Source organism: Hylobates moloch, unplaced genomic scaffold (assembly GCF_009828535.3).
Source record: "Hylobates moloch isolate HMO894 unplaced genomic scaffold, HMol_V3 SCAFFOLD_12, whole genome shotgun sequence".
NCBI classification, from domain to species: Eukaryota; Metazoa; Chordata; class Mammalia; order Primates; family Hylobatidae; genus Hylobates; species Hylobates moloch.
Window position 1 is genome coordinate 60,727,878 of NW_026652287.1, and position 14,550 is coordinate 60,742,427.

Consider the following 14,550-nt stretch of genomic DNA (forward strand, 5'->3'; position numbering starts at 1 on the left):
AAACAGAAGCAATTTCATTATGCTCAGGGATTCTATGGGTCAGTCAGGAATTTGGAAAGGACACAGTAGAGACAGCTTGTCTCTGTCCCATACAGTCTGGGATCTCATCAGGGAAAGCTTGAAGGCTGGAAGTGACCCAGACAGCTAGGGGTTACAGTCCTCTGAAGGCTGCCTCAGCACAGGCTGGTGGCTGTGCTGGCTGTTGGTTGGGCCTCAGCTGGAACACATACATGATTTCTCCTTGTGGACTTTGCAGGTCTGCTAGTCCCCAAAATGAGCTTCTTAGATACGAAGTAGGCAAAAGCTGTGTTGCCTTTTATGACCTAACCTTGGCAGTCACAGCCCATCACTTCCACCAGAGTTACAGGCTTCAGTCTTTTTTCATCTGTAGGCATCGTGATTCTTTAGTCAATGTGTTGGCTTGGGGAAAAACTTAAGTCTTTAAAAAACCTCAGTTTGTTTAAGGAAAATAGTGAAGGAGATAGTTTCATCAGGAGGAAAAAATATGTATTTTGTTTTGAAGAGATGAACTGAAAGAGTTTGTTTTTCTCAGTGGCATAAAGATCTTTCAGGTTCATCACAAAATTTGAAGTGGCTGTTTTGTGGGGGCCTTAGTTATTTCTTTAAAAGCATAGAAAATGAATTGAAGGTCATAAGCCCTATTGCAAAAATTTCTATTGAAATATTTGTGTATGTGTTCAAACCAGACTCAGGTCACCCCAGATCTTGTAGGACATCCAGCTACTTTCTTCCGTCTAAGCCCTCAAGGCAGTTGACCTGGAAACTAACCTTGGTCCCAGGCCAGGAAAGTGGGGGTTTTTAAACCAGCATCCTTATCTCCTTGGGGTTCTGAGACCAAAGTAACTGACTTACTAACAGTGGGAAAGTCTGTAGAAAAATTCAGTCTCAGGCTTTTTAGCCAAGTTATAAGAAGGCTTGGGTCTCTACGTTGGCTTTCTTTGGGTTGCCAAAGTAGCTTCTTTGCATTGGGAAGAAATCATTTTTTATACAGATACGGGTCGGGTTTTATTGGTTAACATAGAAATTGTGCTGCTTTGGACATTCCAAAGCTTGGATCTAGCAATGGCCATATTTACAGGCCGCTCTAGGAGTACAGCAATCACGCTGTTAGGGTGTTCACTTCTTTCCCCATGTCATATGTATGACTTTGCCTTGGTAGACTTGAATAATTGAGTCCCAAATGGCTCTGTCATCAGGAGCATCCAGCAGTTCCACCAAGGAAGCAAAGCAGAATCGTGACAGGTAGTGTCATGATCAACGTGCTCTTTCGTCAGTGTGGTTTCGTTTTGGTTTAAGCCTTTTTTTGGCCAATGGATGGGGTGGGATAGGAAGGAGCAGTTTACCCTACATGGAAATATGGTTGTTGCTGGTCTGTTGGTGAGGTGGTTAGAAATGATTTGTTAGACATAGCCTCTGTTTCAAAACATACTTTCTTTTCTTTATGTTTTTGTTTTGTTTTCTAATACATGTTATTGTATATATTGGAGGTTAACAATATGATGTATAGGATATAGACAGTAAAATGGTTACTGTAGTGAAGCAAATTAGCATATCTATCATCTTACATACTTTTTTGTGGCAAAAGCGGTTAAAATCTACTTATTTAACAAAAATTCCTAATACAGCACATTTTGATTACAGTCCTCATGCTGTGTATTAGATCTCTAGACAAGTTCATCCTACATACATGCTGCTTTGTATGCCGGAATCTTCTCTCTCTCCCCACCCCCAGCCCCTGGTAACCACTCCTTCCTTCTCTGTGTGTGTGTGTGTATTGGACTTTTAAGTAAGATTGAACAATATTTGTCTGTCTGTGTCTGGCTTGTTGGCATGAGGGCCCATCCATGTTGTGGCAAAAGGCAGGCTCTCCCTTTTTAAGGTGGAATGATTGTGTATGTGTGTGTGCGTGCGTGTGTGTGTGCGCGCACGTGCACATGCCACGTTTTCTTTATCCATTTGTCCGTCAGTGGACACTTAGGTTGTTTCCATACCTTGGTTTTTGTGAGGAATGCTGCACTGAACATGGAAATGCAGATACCTGGTGAGGTGGCGATTTCATCTCCTACACAGAAGAGGGATTTCTGGGTCGTGTGGTAGTTCTGTTTTTAATTTCTTTAGGAACCTCTATACTATTTTTCATGGCCGTACCAATCTACATTGTCACCAACAGTGTAGTAGGATTTCCTTTTCCCTACACCGTTGCCAACATTTGTTCTCTCTTTTGTCTTTGATAATTGTCATCCTAACAGGTTGTCATTTCGTAGTGGTTTTTAATTTGTGTTTCCCTGATGATTAGTGATGTTGAGCACGTTTTCATATCACTGTTGCAGTTTTTATGTCTTTGGAGAAGTAACTGTTCAGGTCCTTTGCCCATTTTTTAACGAGTTATTTGTCCTTCTGCTATTGAGTTATAAGTGTTCTTTATAAATTTTGGATATTAACCCCTTATCAGATATGTGGTTTGCAAATATTTTTTTGCAGTCCTTAGGTTGCTCTTTCATTTTGTTGATTGTTTTCTTTGCTGTGCAGAAGTTTTTTGGTTTGATGTCCCATTTATTTATTTGTGCTCTTGTAGCCTGAGCTTTTGGTATCATAACCAAAAAATCATTGCCACTGCAGCGAGATTTTTCCTTGTATTCTCTTCTAGGAGTTGGATGGTTTCTGATATTCCATTCAGCTATTTTATCCATTTTGAGTTGATTGTTGTGGATGATGTAAGATATGGGTCCAATTTAATCCTTTTGCATGTGGATATCCAGTATTCCCAGCACCATTTATTGAAGAGACTATTCTTTCTCTATTATGTCCTCTTGGTGCCCTTGTCAAATATTCATTGACTGTGTATGTTTAGATTTATTTCTGGGCCATTTATTCTGTTCATGGATCTGCACTTCTGTTTTTATGCCTTACCATACTGTCAAAACATATTTTCTATCGTTTCTCCTTTTTCAGGGTACTACATGTATAGATCAGAGCCTTAAAAATGGCTGTGCCCGGCCGGGCGCAGTGGCTCACGCCTGTAATCCCAGCACTTTGGGAGGCTGAGGCAGGTGGATCACCTGAGGCCAATAGTTCGAGACCAGCCTGACCAACATGGAGAAATCCTGTCTCTACTAAAAATACAAAATTAGCCGGGTGTGGTAGCGCATGCCTGTAATCCCAGCTACTTGGAAGGCTGAGGCAGGAGAATCACCTGAACCTGGGAGGGGGAGGTTGCGGTCAGCCGAGATCGATTGCACAATTGCACTCCAGCCTGGGCAACAAGAGCAAAACTCCCATCTCAAAAAAAAAAAATGACTGTGCCCCTCAGCCCAGGAACGTTCTTATCCCTGGAAAGGAAGGGGAGGCAATTGAGGCAAGGCACACAGGGAGTCTCAAAGGTATATTGGTAATGTTCTGTGTCTCAACTAGGAGTGTTAATTGTTTATTATTATTATTATTTTTTTTTTTGAGATGGAGTCTCACTCTGTTGCCCAGGCTAGAGTGCAGTGGCGTGATCTCGGCTCACTGCAAGCTCTGCCTCCCAGGTTCACGCCATTCTCCTGCCTCAGCCTCCCAAGTAGCTGGGATTACAGGCGCCCACTACCATACCTGGCTAATTTTTTATATTTTTAGTAGAGATGGGGTTTCACCATGTTAGCCAGGATGGTCTCAATCTCCTGACGTTGTGATCCGCCTGCCTCGGCCTCCCAAAGTGCTGGGATTACAGGAATGAGCCACCGCGCCCAGACCATTCTTTATTATTCTTAAAGAGTCTTGTGGGGGAAATGAACTCTATCCTAAAGAATAATCTACAATGCATTTATATTGATGTACAAGATAATTTGTTATATAGCATTGTTTATAATGTCAAAAAGATCAAAAACATTCTAGCTCTATGCTACTTAGTAGAGTAGTTAAATTACAATATTTTCATAGGATGGAACGTTATACCCCATTGAAAATGCATAATTTTTAACTTGAGAAAATACTCATGGAACGTTGTCAAAAGTAGGATTAAAAATCTATAGTATGATTCTACTTTTGCTTCAGATCTACATATGTACATTAAAAAAGACCAGGAAGCTATGCAAGTAATTTTTTAGAATTTGTCTTTATACTTGCCTATATTCCATTTTTGTGCAAGGAATATAGATTATATAATCAGAAAAGGGTTTAAATAAAGAGATAGCGTTTGCTGACCAGTTGAGTGGACAGGAATTGGCTCAGTAATTTAAACTAACAATCCATAAGCAAGGGGCTCTGATAGCATGGGAAACCAGATAACCCACAACTCTCCACCTGAAGAAAAGGTGTTTTTTTCAGCTGTCAGTTCTGCAGGCCGAAAAGTTTGAGGGCCTGGCCCTGGCTTCTGGTGAAGGTTTTTGTGCTACGTCACAACATGGCAGAGAAGGTCAGAAAAGGGGGGACACATGCAAAGAACAGAAGAACTGAGGGGTGTCCTGGCTTCATAACACCCCACTCTCAAGAGAACTAATTCATTCTGAGAACCAGTCCAGTCTTGGAAGAGCAGGAACTCACCCACCACCGAGAGAACAACACCAACATCCCGTTCATGAGGGATCCACGCCCAAACACAGAAACCTCCTACTAGGCCCTGCCTCCCAGTACAGCCACATTGGGGATCAAATTTCAACGTTAGTTTTGGTGTTGACAAACAGACCATATCTAAACTATGGTGCTGTGTGTCTTAGTCCCTTCAGGCTGCTATAACAAAGTGCCTTAGAATGGGTAATTTATGAACAACAGAAATGTGTTGCTCACAGTTCTGGAGGCTGGGAAGTCCAAGCTCAAGGTGTCAGCAGCTTTGGTGTCTGAAGAGGGCCTGTTCCCTACTTCATAAATAACACCTTTTTGCAGCATCCTGACATGCTGGAAGGGGCGATAAAGCTCCCTTAAACCTCTTTTATAAGGGCATTAATCCTATTCACAAGGCCTCTGCCCTCATGACCTAGTCACTTTCCAAAGTCCCCACCTCTTAATATCCCTTTGGGGATTAACTTTCCACATAGGAATTTCGGGGGGGGCACGTATATTCAGATCATACTACTCACATTGACAAGGCCTCTGCCCTCATGACCTAGTCACCTTCCAAAGGCCCCACCTCTTAATACTATCCCTTTGGAGGTTAAGTTTCCACATAGGAATTTTGGAGGCCGGGGGGGGGTCACGTAAATTCAGATCATACCACACTATAATTTAAAACTTAGGAACTTTGAAAAATAAAATGTTTTCTCTCTTTGTAAGAGACTTATCGAGTGGTTTGAACAGTACTTGCCTTCTCATTGTATCCTTTGCAGTCTAGAATGAGCATCTTTCCTATGCCTTTGGCAAGTGGTCAGTTGTCCTTTCTAAGTAATTGTCATCATCATGAAATGTCTCCAAGAGTTCCTTTAACGCAAACTTTTTGGCCGCCATAACTTCCTTCAGGAACTACATACCTCGTCGTTGAATTCACTTTTACTAAGATCTTCTGGCTGCATATCCCAAGTTTTCTTCAGTGGCAGCAGTGTCAACATTTCCTGTGGGCAATTATTTATTTGTTCTAGAATTCATTTACATGTATGTCTAATTTTGCTTCCAGCATTATCACTTCGTGGGTTTTTGCTGCACTTCGATTTTGTTGGCCAGTTCCTCTCTTGTGACTATCCATTTTCGTAACATGTCCTGCAGGTTTAGTGTTGGGAGATAAGGATGCAGCATAACTACATGTTTTGCTGTCAGGAAGTGAACTGCATAGCACAATGACCAGTCACCAGCTTTGAAAGGCTTGCTTGGTCACTGGGCATGATGCATCTCTGTTTACATAGTAGACTGAAGAGCTGCCAGTGAAGTTTGTTCTCTGCAGTTACTCACAGTTCGTATTCCCATGGTAGTTAATAACTGAAATTTGAACCATGCTGTTGGGGGACTGATAATGTTTAAGCCATAGTAACTGAAATTCATGCAGCTCGGAACCGTGCAAAGCAAGGACCCCCCCCCCCCCCCCCCCCCCCCACACACACACACACACACTCACTCACTCATTGTTAGGCTTGTTCTTGTATATTTTATTTTTTCCATTGTTATTATAAATTGTTTTTTCCTTCTTGCTAGCATTTTGCTAGCATTTTAATATTGTTTCCATATAAGAAAGTTGTTGATCTGGACGGAATGTTAGTTTTGTGGCTTTATTGAGTTGTTATTTGTAACAGTTTTTAATTTTCTATTGGATTGTTAAGGTATATCATTACATTATCTGCAAATCATTTTCTCATACTTTCCTTTCTATTTATAGCTTTTCTTTCTTTTTTTTTTTTTTTTTTTTTCTTGAGACAGAGTCTTGTGCTGTCACCCAGGCTGGAGTGCAGTGGTGCAGTGGTGTGATCTTAGCTCACTGCAACCTATGCCTCCCGGGTTCAAGAGATTCTCATGCCTCAGCCTCCTGAGTAGCTGGGATTACAGGCACCCGCCACCACGCATGGCTAATTTTTGTATTTTTGGTAGAGACATTGTTTTACCATGTTGGCCAGGCTGGTCTCAAACTCACGACCTCAGGTGATCCGCCCACCTCAGCTTCCCAAAGTGCTAGGATTACAGGCATGAGCCACCACGCTCGGCCTATACCTCTTCTCTCTTTCTCTTGTCTGATTGTCCTAGCTGGTACCTCCACAACACTGCATAGCAGTGGGGATAGTAAATGTCCTTGTTCTGTTCTTGAACTTAATGGAAATGCTTCTGGTGTTTCCTAATTAAGCTTGATACTAGTTTTGGAATTGAGAAAGTTATATTTTTATGATATTGAAGAATTATCCATCTACCTTATTTTGTAGAGAAGTTTTATTAAGAATGTATATTGGGTTAGGTGCTATTGGTTTAAGTGACTCCTGAGTATGACAGTAGGAAATACACAGCTATACCCATGGAATATATTTGTAAAAAAAAAAAAAAAATTAAATATGACCTTGGATCTAATGAAACATGTAGATCATTGGTTCCCAACTAAGGGCTTTTGCCCCCTCAGAGGACATTTGCCAATGTCTGGAGACATTACTGCGTTTGTCACAACTGAGGGAGAAAGCGCTACTGGCATTCAGTGAGTAGAGGCCAGGGATGCTGCTGGACAACCTGCAGTGCCCCAGACAGCCGCCACAGTGAAGAATTACCTAGCCCCAAATGTCAGGAATGCAGAGGCCGAGAAACTCTTTTCTAGATCTCACTCCCAGTTCACAAGAAACATGAAGGGCACAGGGACATGATAAACGACATCACCAGAAAGTCCTCAGTGTAGTCCATGCTGTGAGAGATTCTGCAAGACAGATGGCCTGATAGCTTTAACAGATACATGCATGAAGGCTGATGGGAAAGAAAGAAGAGATATTATAGATTAAAAGAGACTTAAGAGACTTACCAACCAAATATGAAATGTAGATCTCATTTGGATCCTAATTTGAATAAGACATGTCTGCAAAAATCAGGCAACTTTAAGTTAGAATACATGAAACAAGATTAGCAAAATGCCGACAATCAGTTATTGAAACTGGATGGTACGGATTCATCACATTTTTATTTATAATTTTCTCTTTGTTTAATGATTTCCATAATCAGAAATTTAAAAATGAATGTTGATTTTTTTAGATTTAGTCTCAGCAACACCAATGAAAATATGCCTTTTTGATTCCAGTCCTTTCAAATGGTGACTCATAATACTGAAGCTCCTAATACTGAACTGTCTGTATTCCTAGAAAAAGCCTCCCCTAAAAGAATGAGCACATACTCATGCACAAATTAAAGTTTATAGACGGTGTTCTCAGAAGCTTTAAGTGCCTAAAATTTTTATACAAAGATTATTGTCCATTGTCAGAATTATATATTCTGCATAAAACAATAGAGAATTAAATGGAATTCCACCAATTCCATCCAATGTGAAATGCTAGGCAGCTTATTGTAGTCATTAAATACTTTATTGTAGAAAGTTTAAATTATAACAGTAGCCTTCCATAATTCCAATTTTATAAAAATAGATGTATTTTTAAATACTGGAAAATAGACTTCAAAATAATAATAATGGTTATATCTAGTGATAAGGCTATGAGTGATTTTTATTTTCTTTTTTTTTTCCTGTATATTTCTAATTTTCTACAGTGAATTTTTGAAATCAGGAAAAAAGTTATTTACAAAATTAAAGCAGTTCACTTGTCACCCAAATCTTGGTTTCTGATACCTTTCTCCAATAAAAAGAACTGGAGAAATTATCAGTATAGTCTAGGACTGTGGTGGGGAATATGCAAAGTGATCCTGGAGCATCTCAGGTCCAGCAAGTAAGGAAGTGCTTAAGAAACAAAACTTGAGGTGTGGCAGCAGGACATGGGAGCCAACCACAGAGGCCCAGGGGGCAAGGCTGGAGGAGTTTGAGCAACAAAATAAATAGTGCAATACAGAATTTGCACCAATGTAGGGACCAGCCCCACAGGGTCGGTGGGTTTTTCTCCCCGTATGTGGAGACAAGAGCTTGTAGAAATAAAGACACAAGACAAAAAGATAAAAGAAAAGACAGCTGGGCCTGCGGGACCACTACCACCAAGACGCGGAGACCAGTAGTGGCCCCAAATGCCAGGCTGCACTGATATTTATTGGATACAAGACAAAGGGGCAGGGTAAGGAGTGTGAGTCATCTCCAGTGGTAGGTAAGGTCACGTGGGTCACATGTCCACTGGACAGGGGGCCCTTCCCTGCCTGGCAGCCGAGGCAGAGGGAGAGAGAGAGAGACAGCTTACACCATTATTTCTGCATATCAGAGACTTTTAGTACTTTCACTAATTTTGCTACTGTTATCTAAAAGGCAGAGCCAGGTGTACAGGATGGAACATGAAAGCAGACTAGGAGCGTGATCACTGAAGCACAGCATCACAGGGAGACAGTTAGGCCTCCAGATAACTGCAGGCGGGCCTGACTCATGTCAGACCCTCCACAAGAGATGGAGGAGCAGAGTCTTCTCTAAACTCCCCTGGGGAAAGGGAGACTCTCTTTCCCAGTCTGCTAAGTAGCGAGTGTTTTTCCTTGACACTGATTCTACCGCTAGACCATGGTCTGCTTGGCAACGGGCATCTTCCCAGATGCTGGCATTACCGCTAGACCAAGGAGCCCTCTGGTGGCCCTGCCCGGGTGTAACAAGGCTCGCACACTTGTCTTCTGGTCACTTCTCACTATGTCCCTTCCACTCCTATCTCTATAAGGCCTGGTTTTTCCTGGGTTATGATTATAGAGCAAAGATTATAATAATATTGGAATAAAGAGTAATTGCTACAAACTAATGATTAATGATATTCATGTATAATCATATCTATGATCTATATCTAGTATAACTCTTGTTGTTTTATATATTTTATTATACTGGAACAGCTCGTGCCCTCGGTCTCTTGCCTCGGCACCTAGGTGGCTTGCCGCCCACATCCCAAAGTATAAAATAACCACGTGTCCATACTGATGTATATAAATGGTTGAATAGGTGGGTGAGAATAGACACATCCCGTGCAGAAGAATTCCACGTAGTTGACATAGATGCCCCTCCCTCAAGGAGGCAGTTGATCATCCCAGCTCTTAAGTGTGGGCTGCACCCAGTGACCCCCTTCCCAGTGGTACACTATGGAAACAGGGTTGAGAAAGAGGAACTTGACCCTGGAGAAACCTGACCTCAGCCAGGGGAGGAAGGTCAGGGGCGAGTTCTCCTGAGAGTGGGATGTGGGGAGGATGGCCCTTTTCCTTTGTGGCCTTTCTCCCAAGAACCCATCAGCTCGGTCTAACCATGAAAAAAAACAGCAGACAGCCCCAACTTGAGGGACATTTTACAAAATATCTGATCCATGTTCCTCAGATATGTCAAGGGCATTAAAAACAAGGCAAGTTGGCTGGGCTTGGTGGCTCAGTGCCTGTAATCCCAGTACTTTGAGAGGCTGAGGCAGGCGGATCACCTGAGGTCAGGAGTTAGAAACCAGCCTGGCTAACATGACGAAACCCCATCTCTACTAAAAATGCAAAAATTAGCCAGGCGTGGTGGCGCACGCCTGTAATCCCAGCTACTTAGGAGGCTGAGGCAGGAGAATCGCTTGAACCTGGGAGGCGGAGGTTGCAGTTTGCCGAGACCACACCACTGCACTCCAGCCTGGGCCCCAGAGTGAAACTCCGTCTCAAAGAGACAAGGCAAGTAGGAGAAATAATTGCAGTCTAGAAGATCCTAAGGAGACGTGAGGACTAAAAGCCATGTTATCCTGGATGGGATCATGGAACAGAAACAGGATGTTAAGTACAAACCAAGGAAATCCGAATAAAGCGTGGACTTCAGTTAATAATGAGGTAAGGAACATTGGCTCCTGATTTATGGCAGATGTACCCCAGGAATGTAACATGTTAACAGTAAGGGAAATAACTTTTCTATATATCTGTATCTGTATCTGTAACTATTCTAAAATTAGAAGCTTTTTTTTTTTAAGTAAAACAGTAAACAATAGTTCACTTATTTTTAAAAGGTTGGAATAACATTAGAGATGTTCTATAGGATAAATTTGAGATTTCTGGCATTTACTTTCTGACCCAGTTTTCTCAAAAGTATGAAATTCTTGTTGCATAAGTCTGACTTGTCACTGGGGGATCATTCCAGATAAAGAATTTTCTGGTGAGGCCCCGGGACCACAGTCTGAATGAAAGTGAGGAGGCGAGTGTCTGAAGAGCCAGCATTTCATGTCTGTTTCCCCTTTGCATAACATAAAAATTAACGTATGAGAGCCCGACATATGTAAAGGCACCTTGGTAGAGGCACTAGGCAGAAGGGAGTGGGCATCTCTTGGCTGGCAACGAGCTGGGTGCCCAACCATCATGGTGCAGGGCAGTTGCCCTTCTCAAGCAACTGATCCAGAGACATTTGAGCAGGGGACTGTAACCACACTATAGTACACACCACCACCGTGTGACAGTCACAGATACAGACACTGAGTTTAATGGCTTGGGGGTGGAGAAGTTGCCAGCTGCCCACCCTCTGATAAAGATGTTAGTGAAGATTCCCTTAAAGATTTATTGAGGTTTATCAAAAAATTGCTGCATCTCAGATATAAATGGGCAAAATAAAATGAATTAAGGTTAGGTTTTTTTTGTAGATAACCAAGAATAAAATGTAGTGATTTTGTTTGTTTTATTATGCCAGCTGTAATAAAGTCTTAAGGAGAATGCAGGCTGTAAAAGCTTAAAGAGAATGGGGGAACAATTTTTTTAATATTTAAATAATGAAATGTCAAACATTTTACCACATTTTGAAGAAATAAAACATTGTATATATAGCTAAAGCCTCACTTTCTTACTTCTTCACCCCTTCCTCCTGAGAGGTAACCCATTGTCTTGATAGTGATATGTATCATTTCAGGTATTCGTGAATAACTTTTCTATGTATATAACATATGTATGTGTATATACATATATATGGATATATTAAGCAATACATTCTGTTGGTTTTGGTGTTTTAACAATTTATTTAAATTAAAAGCCTAACAGATATTTTTATTTTTCTTTTCACTGATCATTATTGACATTGGTTTCTGGTGCTAAGTGTAGATCTCATGGGGGTTTTTTGTTTTTTTTTTTTTCCACATTATAACATTCCACTATATGAAAATAAACCAATTTGTTTTCATATCCTTGTGGAAGAACAGTGGTTGTGGGTTGTATCCTTTTTTGGTGTTCATGGCTAGGATGATTCTTGTATGTGTTTCCTTGTGAACACCAGAATTGTGGGGCTACAGGTGTGTGCCACTTCAGCCTTAATAGATATTGCCAAATTGCTCTTCAGAGTGCCATACATAAAATTTGTACATTTCCATTTTTCCACATCTGTGAAAAATCTTACCAGATTTATCAGATTCCACATTTTATCAGACTTACTTATCTTTGCCAGTCTGAGGGGTGTGATACATTTCCTTGATTGTTAGTGAGACTGAATATCTTTTCATATAGTTGAATTTATTAGAAGTTCTATCAAGAATTGCCTATTTAGGCCGGGTATGGTAGCTCATGCCTGTAATCCTAGCACTTAGGGAGTATGAGGTAGGAGGATCACTTGAGTCCAGGAGGCCAAGGCTGCAGTGAGCCATGATTCCACTACTGCACTCAAGCCTGGACAACAGAGCAAGACCCTGTCTCAAAAAAAAAAAGAACTAACTGCCTGTGTATTGCCTGTAAGTGGGCTGGTATTTCTTGAGATCAGAGACCTTTGGCGTTGGACCTGATTCCTCAGAGTGTGTGATAAAAGAATACTGCTGCATGCTATCACAAAGTTAAATTGGAGGTGGGTCAGAAAAAGAGTTTAGTCTTTGACCGTATTTAATTGTTTTATTTACTCCTATGCCGTTTGATTTTCTTTGTGCCTCGTTATTGCTGACTGTGTCTCTTATTGGTGTAGGAAAGAGTTCAGGTAAGTTATCTGATTTGTTAGGTTTGTAATTAAGTATTTAACAAAAATGTCTTTGGAAAAGTGCATTTGCAGTTTCCTAAAAAGATGACAGTTTTACAATACGACCCAGCAATTATGCTCCTAAGTATTTGCCCAAATGATGACAACTTTTATCCTTATAAAAACTTGGGCTTTCCTTATAAAAACCTGAGCTTGCTGGGAAGCTGAGGCAGGAGGATTGCTTGAGCCTAGGAGTTTGAGACTGCAGTGAGCTATGGTCATGCCACTGTACTCCAGCCTGGGCAACAGAGTAAGGCCCAGTCTCAAAAGCAAAACAGAACAACTTTGCACATGAACGTTCATATCAGCAATTATTCGTAATTGCAAAAAACTGGAAGCAACCAAGATACTGTTCAGCAGGTGAGTGAACAAACAAACTATGATACATCCACACAATGTAATATTACTCAGCAATAAGAATGATCAAGCCCTGAAAGACATGTAAAAACCATACATGCATATTGCTATGATTCCAATTATGTGATCTTCTGGGAAAGGCAAAACTTGGAGTCAATAAAAAGATCAGTGGTTGCCAGGGATTCAGGGGCAGGAAGGAAGGATGAAAAGGTGGAGTACAGGGCATTTTTAGGGCAGTGAAACTGTTCGTATGACACTGGAATGGTGGATTCATGGCATTATACCTTTGTCAAAACACAGAATTGGCTGGGCATGGTGGCTCACACCTGTAATCTCAGCACTTTGGGAGGCGGGTGGATCACTTGAGGCCAGGAGTTCAAGACCAGCCTGGACAACATAGTGAAACCCCATCTCTACCAAAAATATAAAAATTAGCCAGGTGTGGAAGTGTATGCCTGTAATCCCAGCTACTCAGGAGGCTGAGGCACGAGAATCGCTTGAACCCAGGAGGCAGAGGTTGCAGTGAGCCAAGATCACGACAGAGCAAGACTGCACTCCAGCCTGGGAGACAGAGCAAGACTCTGTCTCCAGCAACAACAACAACAACAACAACAACAACAAAAAACCCACAGAATTGTACAACACAAATAGTGGACCCTAATGTGAACTATGGACTTTTGTTAATAAAAGTGTATCAATATAGATTCATCATTTATAACAAATACAGCACACTGATGTTAATAATGGGAGGAATTGGGTGCAGAGGAGGAGGGGTTATATGAGGACTCAGTTCTATCTGGTCAGTTTTTTCTGTAAACCTAAAGGCATCTAAAAAATAAAGTCTTATTAATTTGTCTAAAAATGTTTCATTGTTAAGTTCAGATTTTACCAAGTGTACTCAACTATGTGGAACAATTATGTTTTCTAATAGAAACTTTTTAAGATTATTATTTGTTTTATTTATGAAATCTAAATTGCTGAAGCTTTTTCAAGACGACTGCTTCCATTTTTTCTGGGTCTATAAAGAGTGCAGAGTTCATGTTGAAAATCATTTCGTTCCTTTTTGCTTTCTCAATTAAGTAGTAGAGTGGTACAAAGTATTAATTGTGTAAGTTTTTCTTTGTGTGTATGATTAAATAATTTAGAGCAAATATTTTGCCTATTACTACATCAAAAATCTTTCCAAATATTGTAATAGCTAAAGTAATCTGGAATGTTTGTCTTGATTCTTACTAATTCTTTACAATATAAAAGACCTTCTTTCATTGATTGCAGGACTTCCATTCTAGGACCTCTCTGAAATCAGTGTACCTCTTAGAATCAGTAACATCTTAGATTCAGTGAAATACAGTATGTCTAATAAGGGTTCGGAGGAAGGGCTATAATAATTGTTACAGAATCATGATAATTTTCACTGATGTTATGGGACCGTTCTGATTTTCCCTTGCCTGCTTGTCTTCCAGATGCTCTCTGTGTGGGTATGTGTGTAGCCATCCTCCTTCTTTGAAGTCTCATATGTGGAAACATGCAAGTGACCAAAATTACAACTACGAACAAGTTAACAAGGCTATTAATGACGCGATTTCACAAAGTGGCAGGTATTTCATCCTACCCCCTCCCTTTATTGCTATAGGTAAATTAAAGCCAGGATTAAATCTACTAGTCCTACATTGTAGCCTCTTCACGGTGTGGTGTGT

General features: G+C 40.8%; 1 protein-coding gene across 2 annotated transcripts in view; it reads left to right on the forward strand.

Moving 5' to 3' along the window:
- Positions 1-14,550, forward strand: part of ZNF507 (zinc finger protein 507) — a 42,931-nt gene that overhangs the window by 22,864 nt on the left and 5,517 nt on the right. For both annotated transcript variants that reach the window (XM_032170359.2, XM_032170358.2), the window contains one exon: positions 14,317-14,451. In XM_032170359.2, the coding sequence (XP_032026250.1) occupies positions 14,317-14,451 (135 nt within the window). The remainder of the gene's footprint in view (positions 1-14,316; positions 14,452-14,550) is intronic.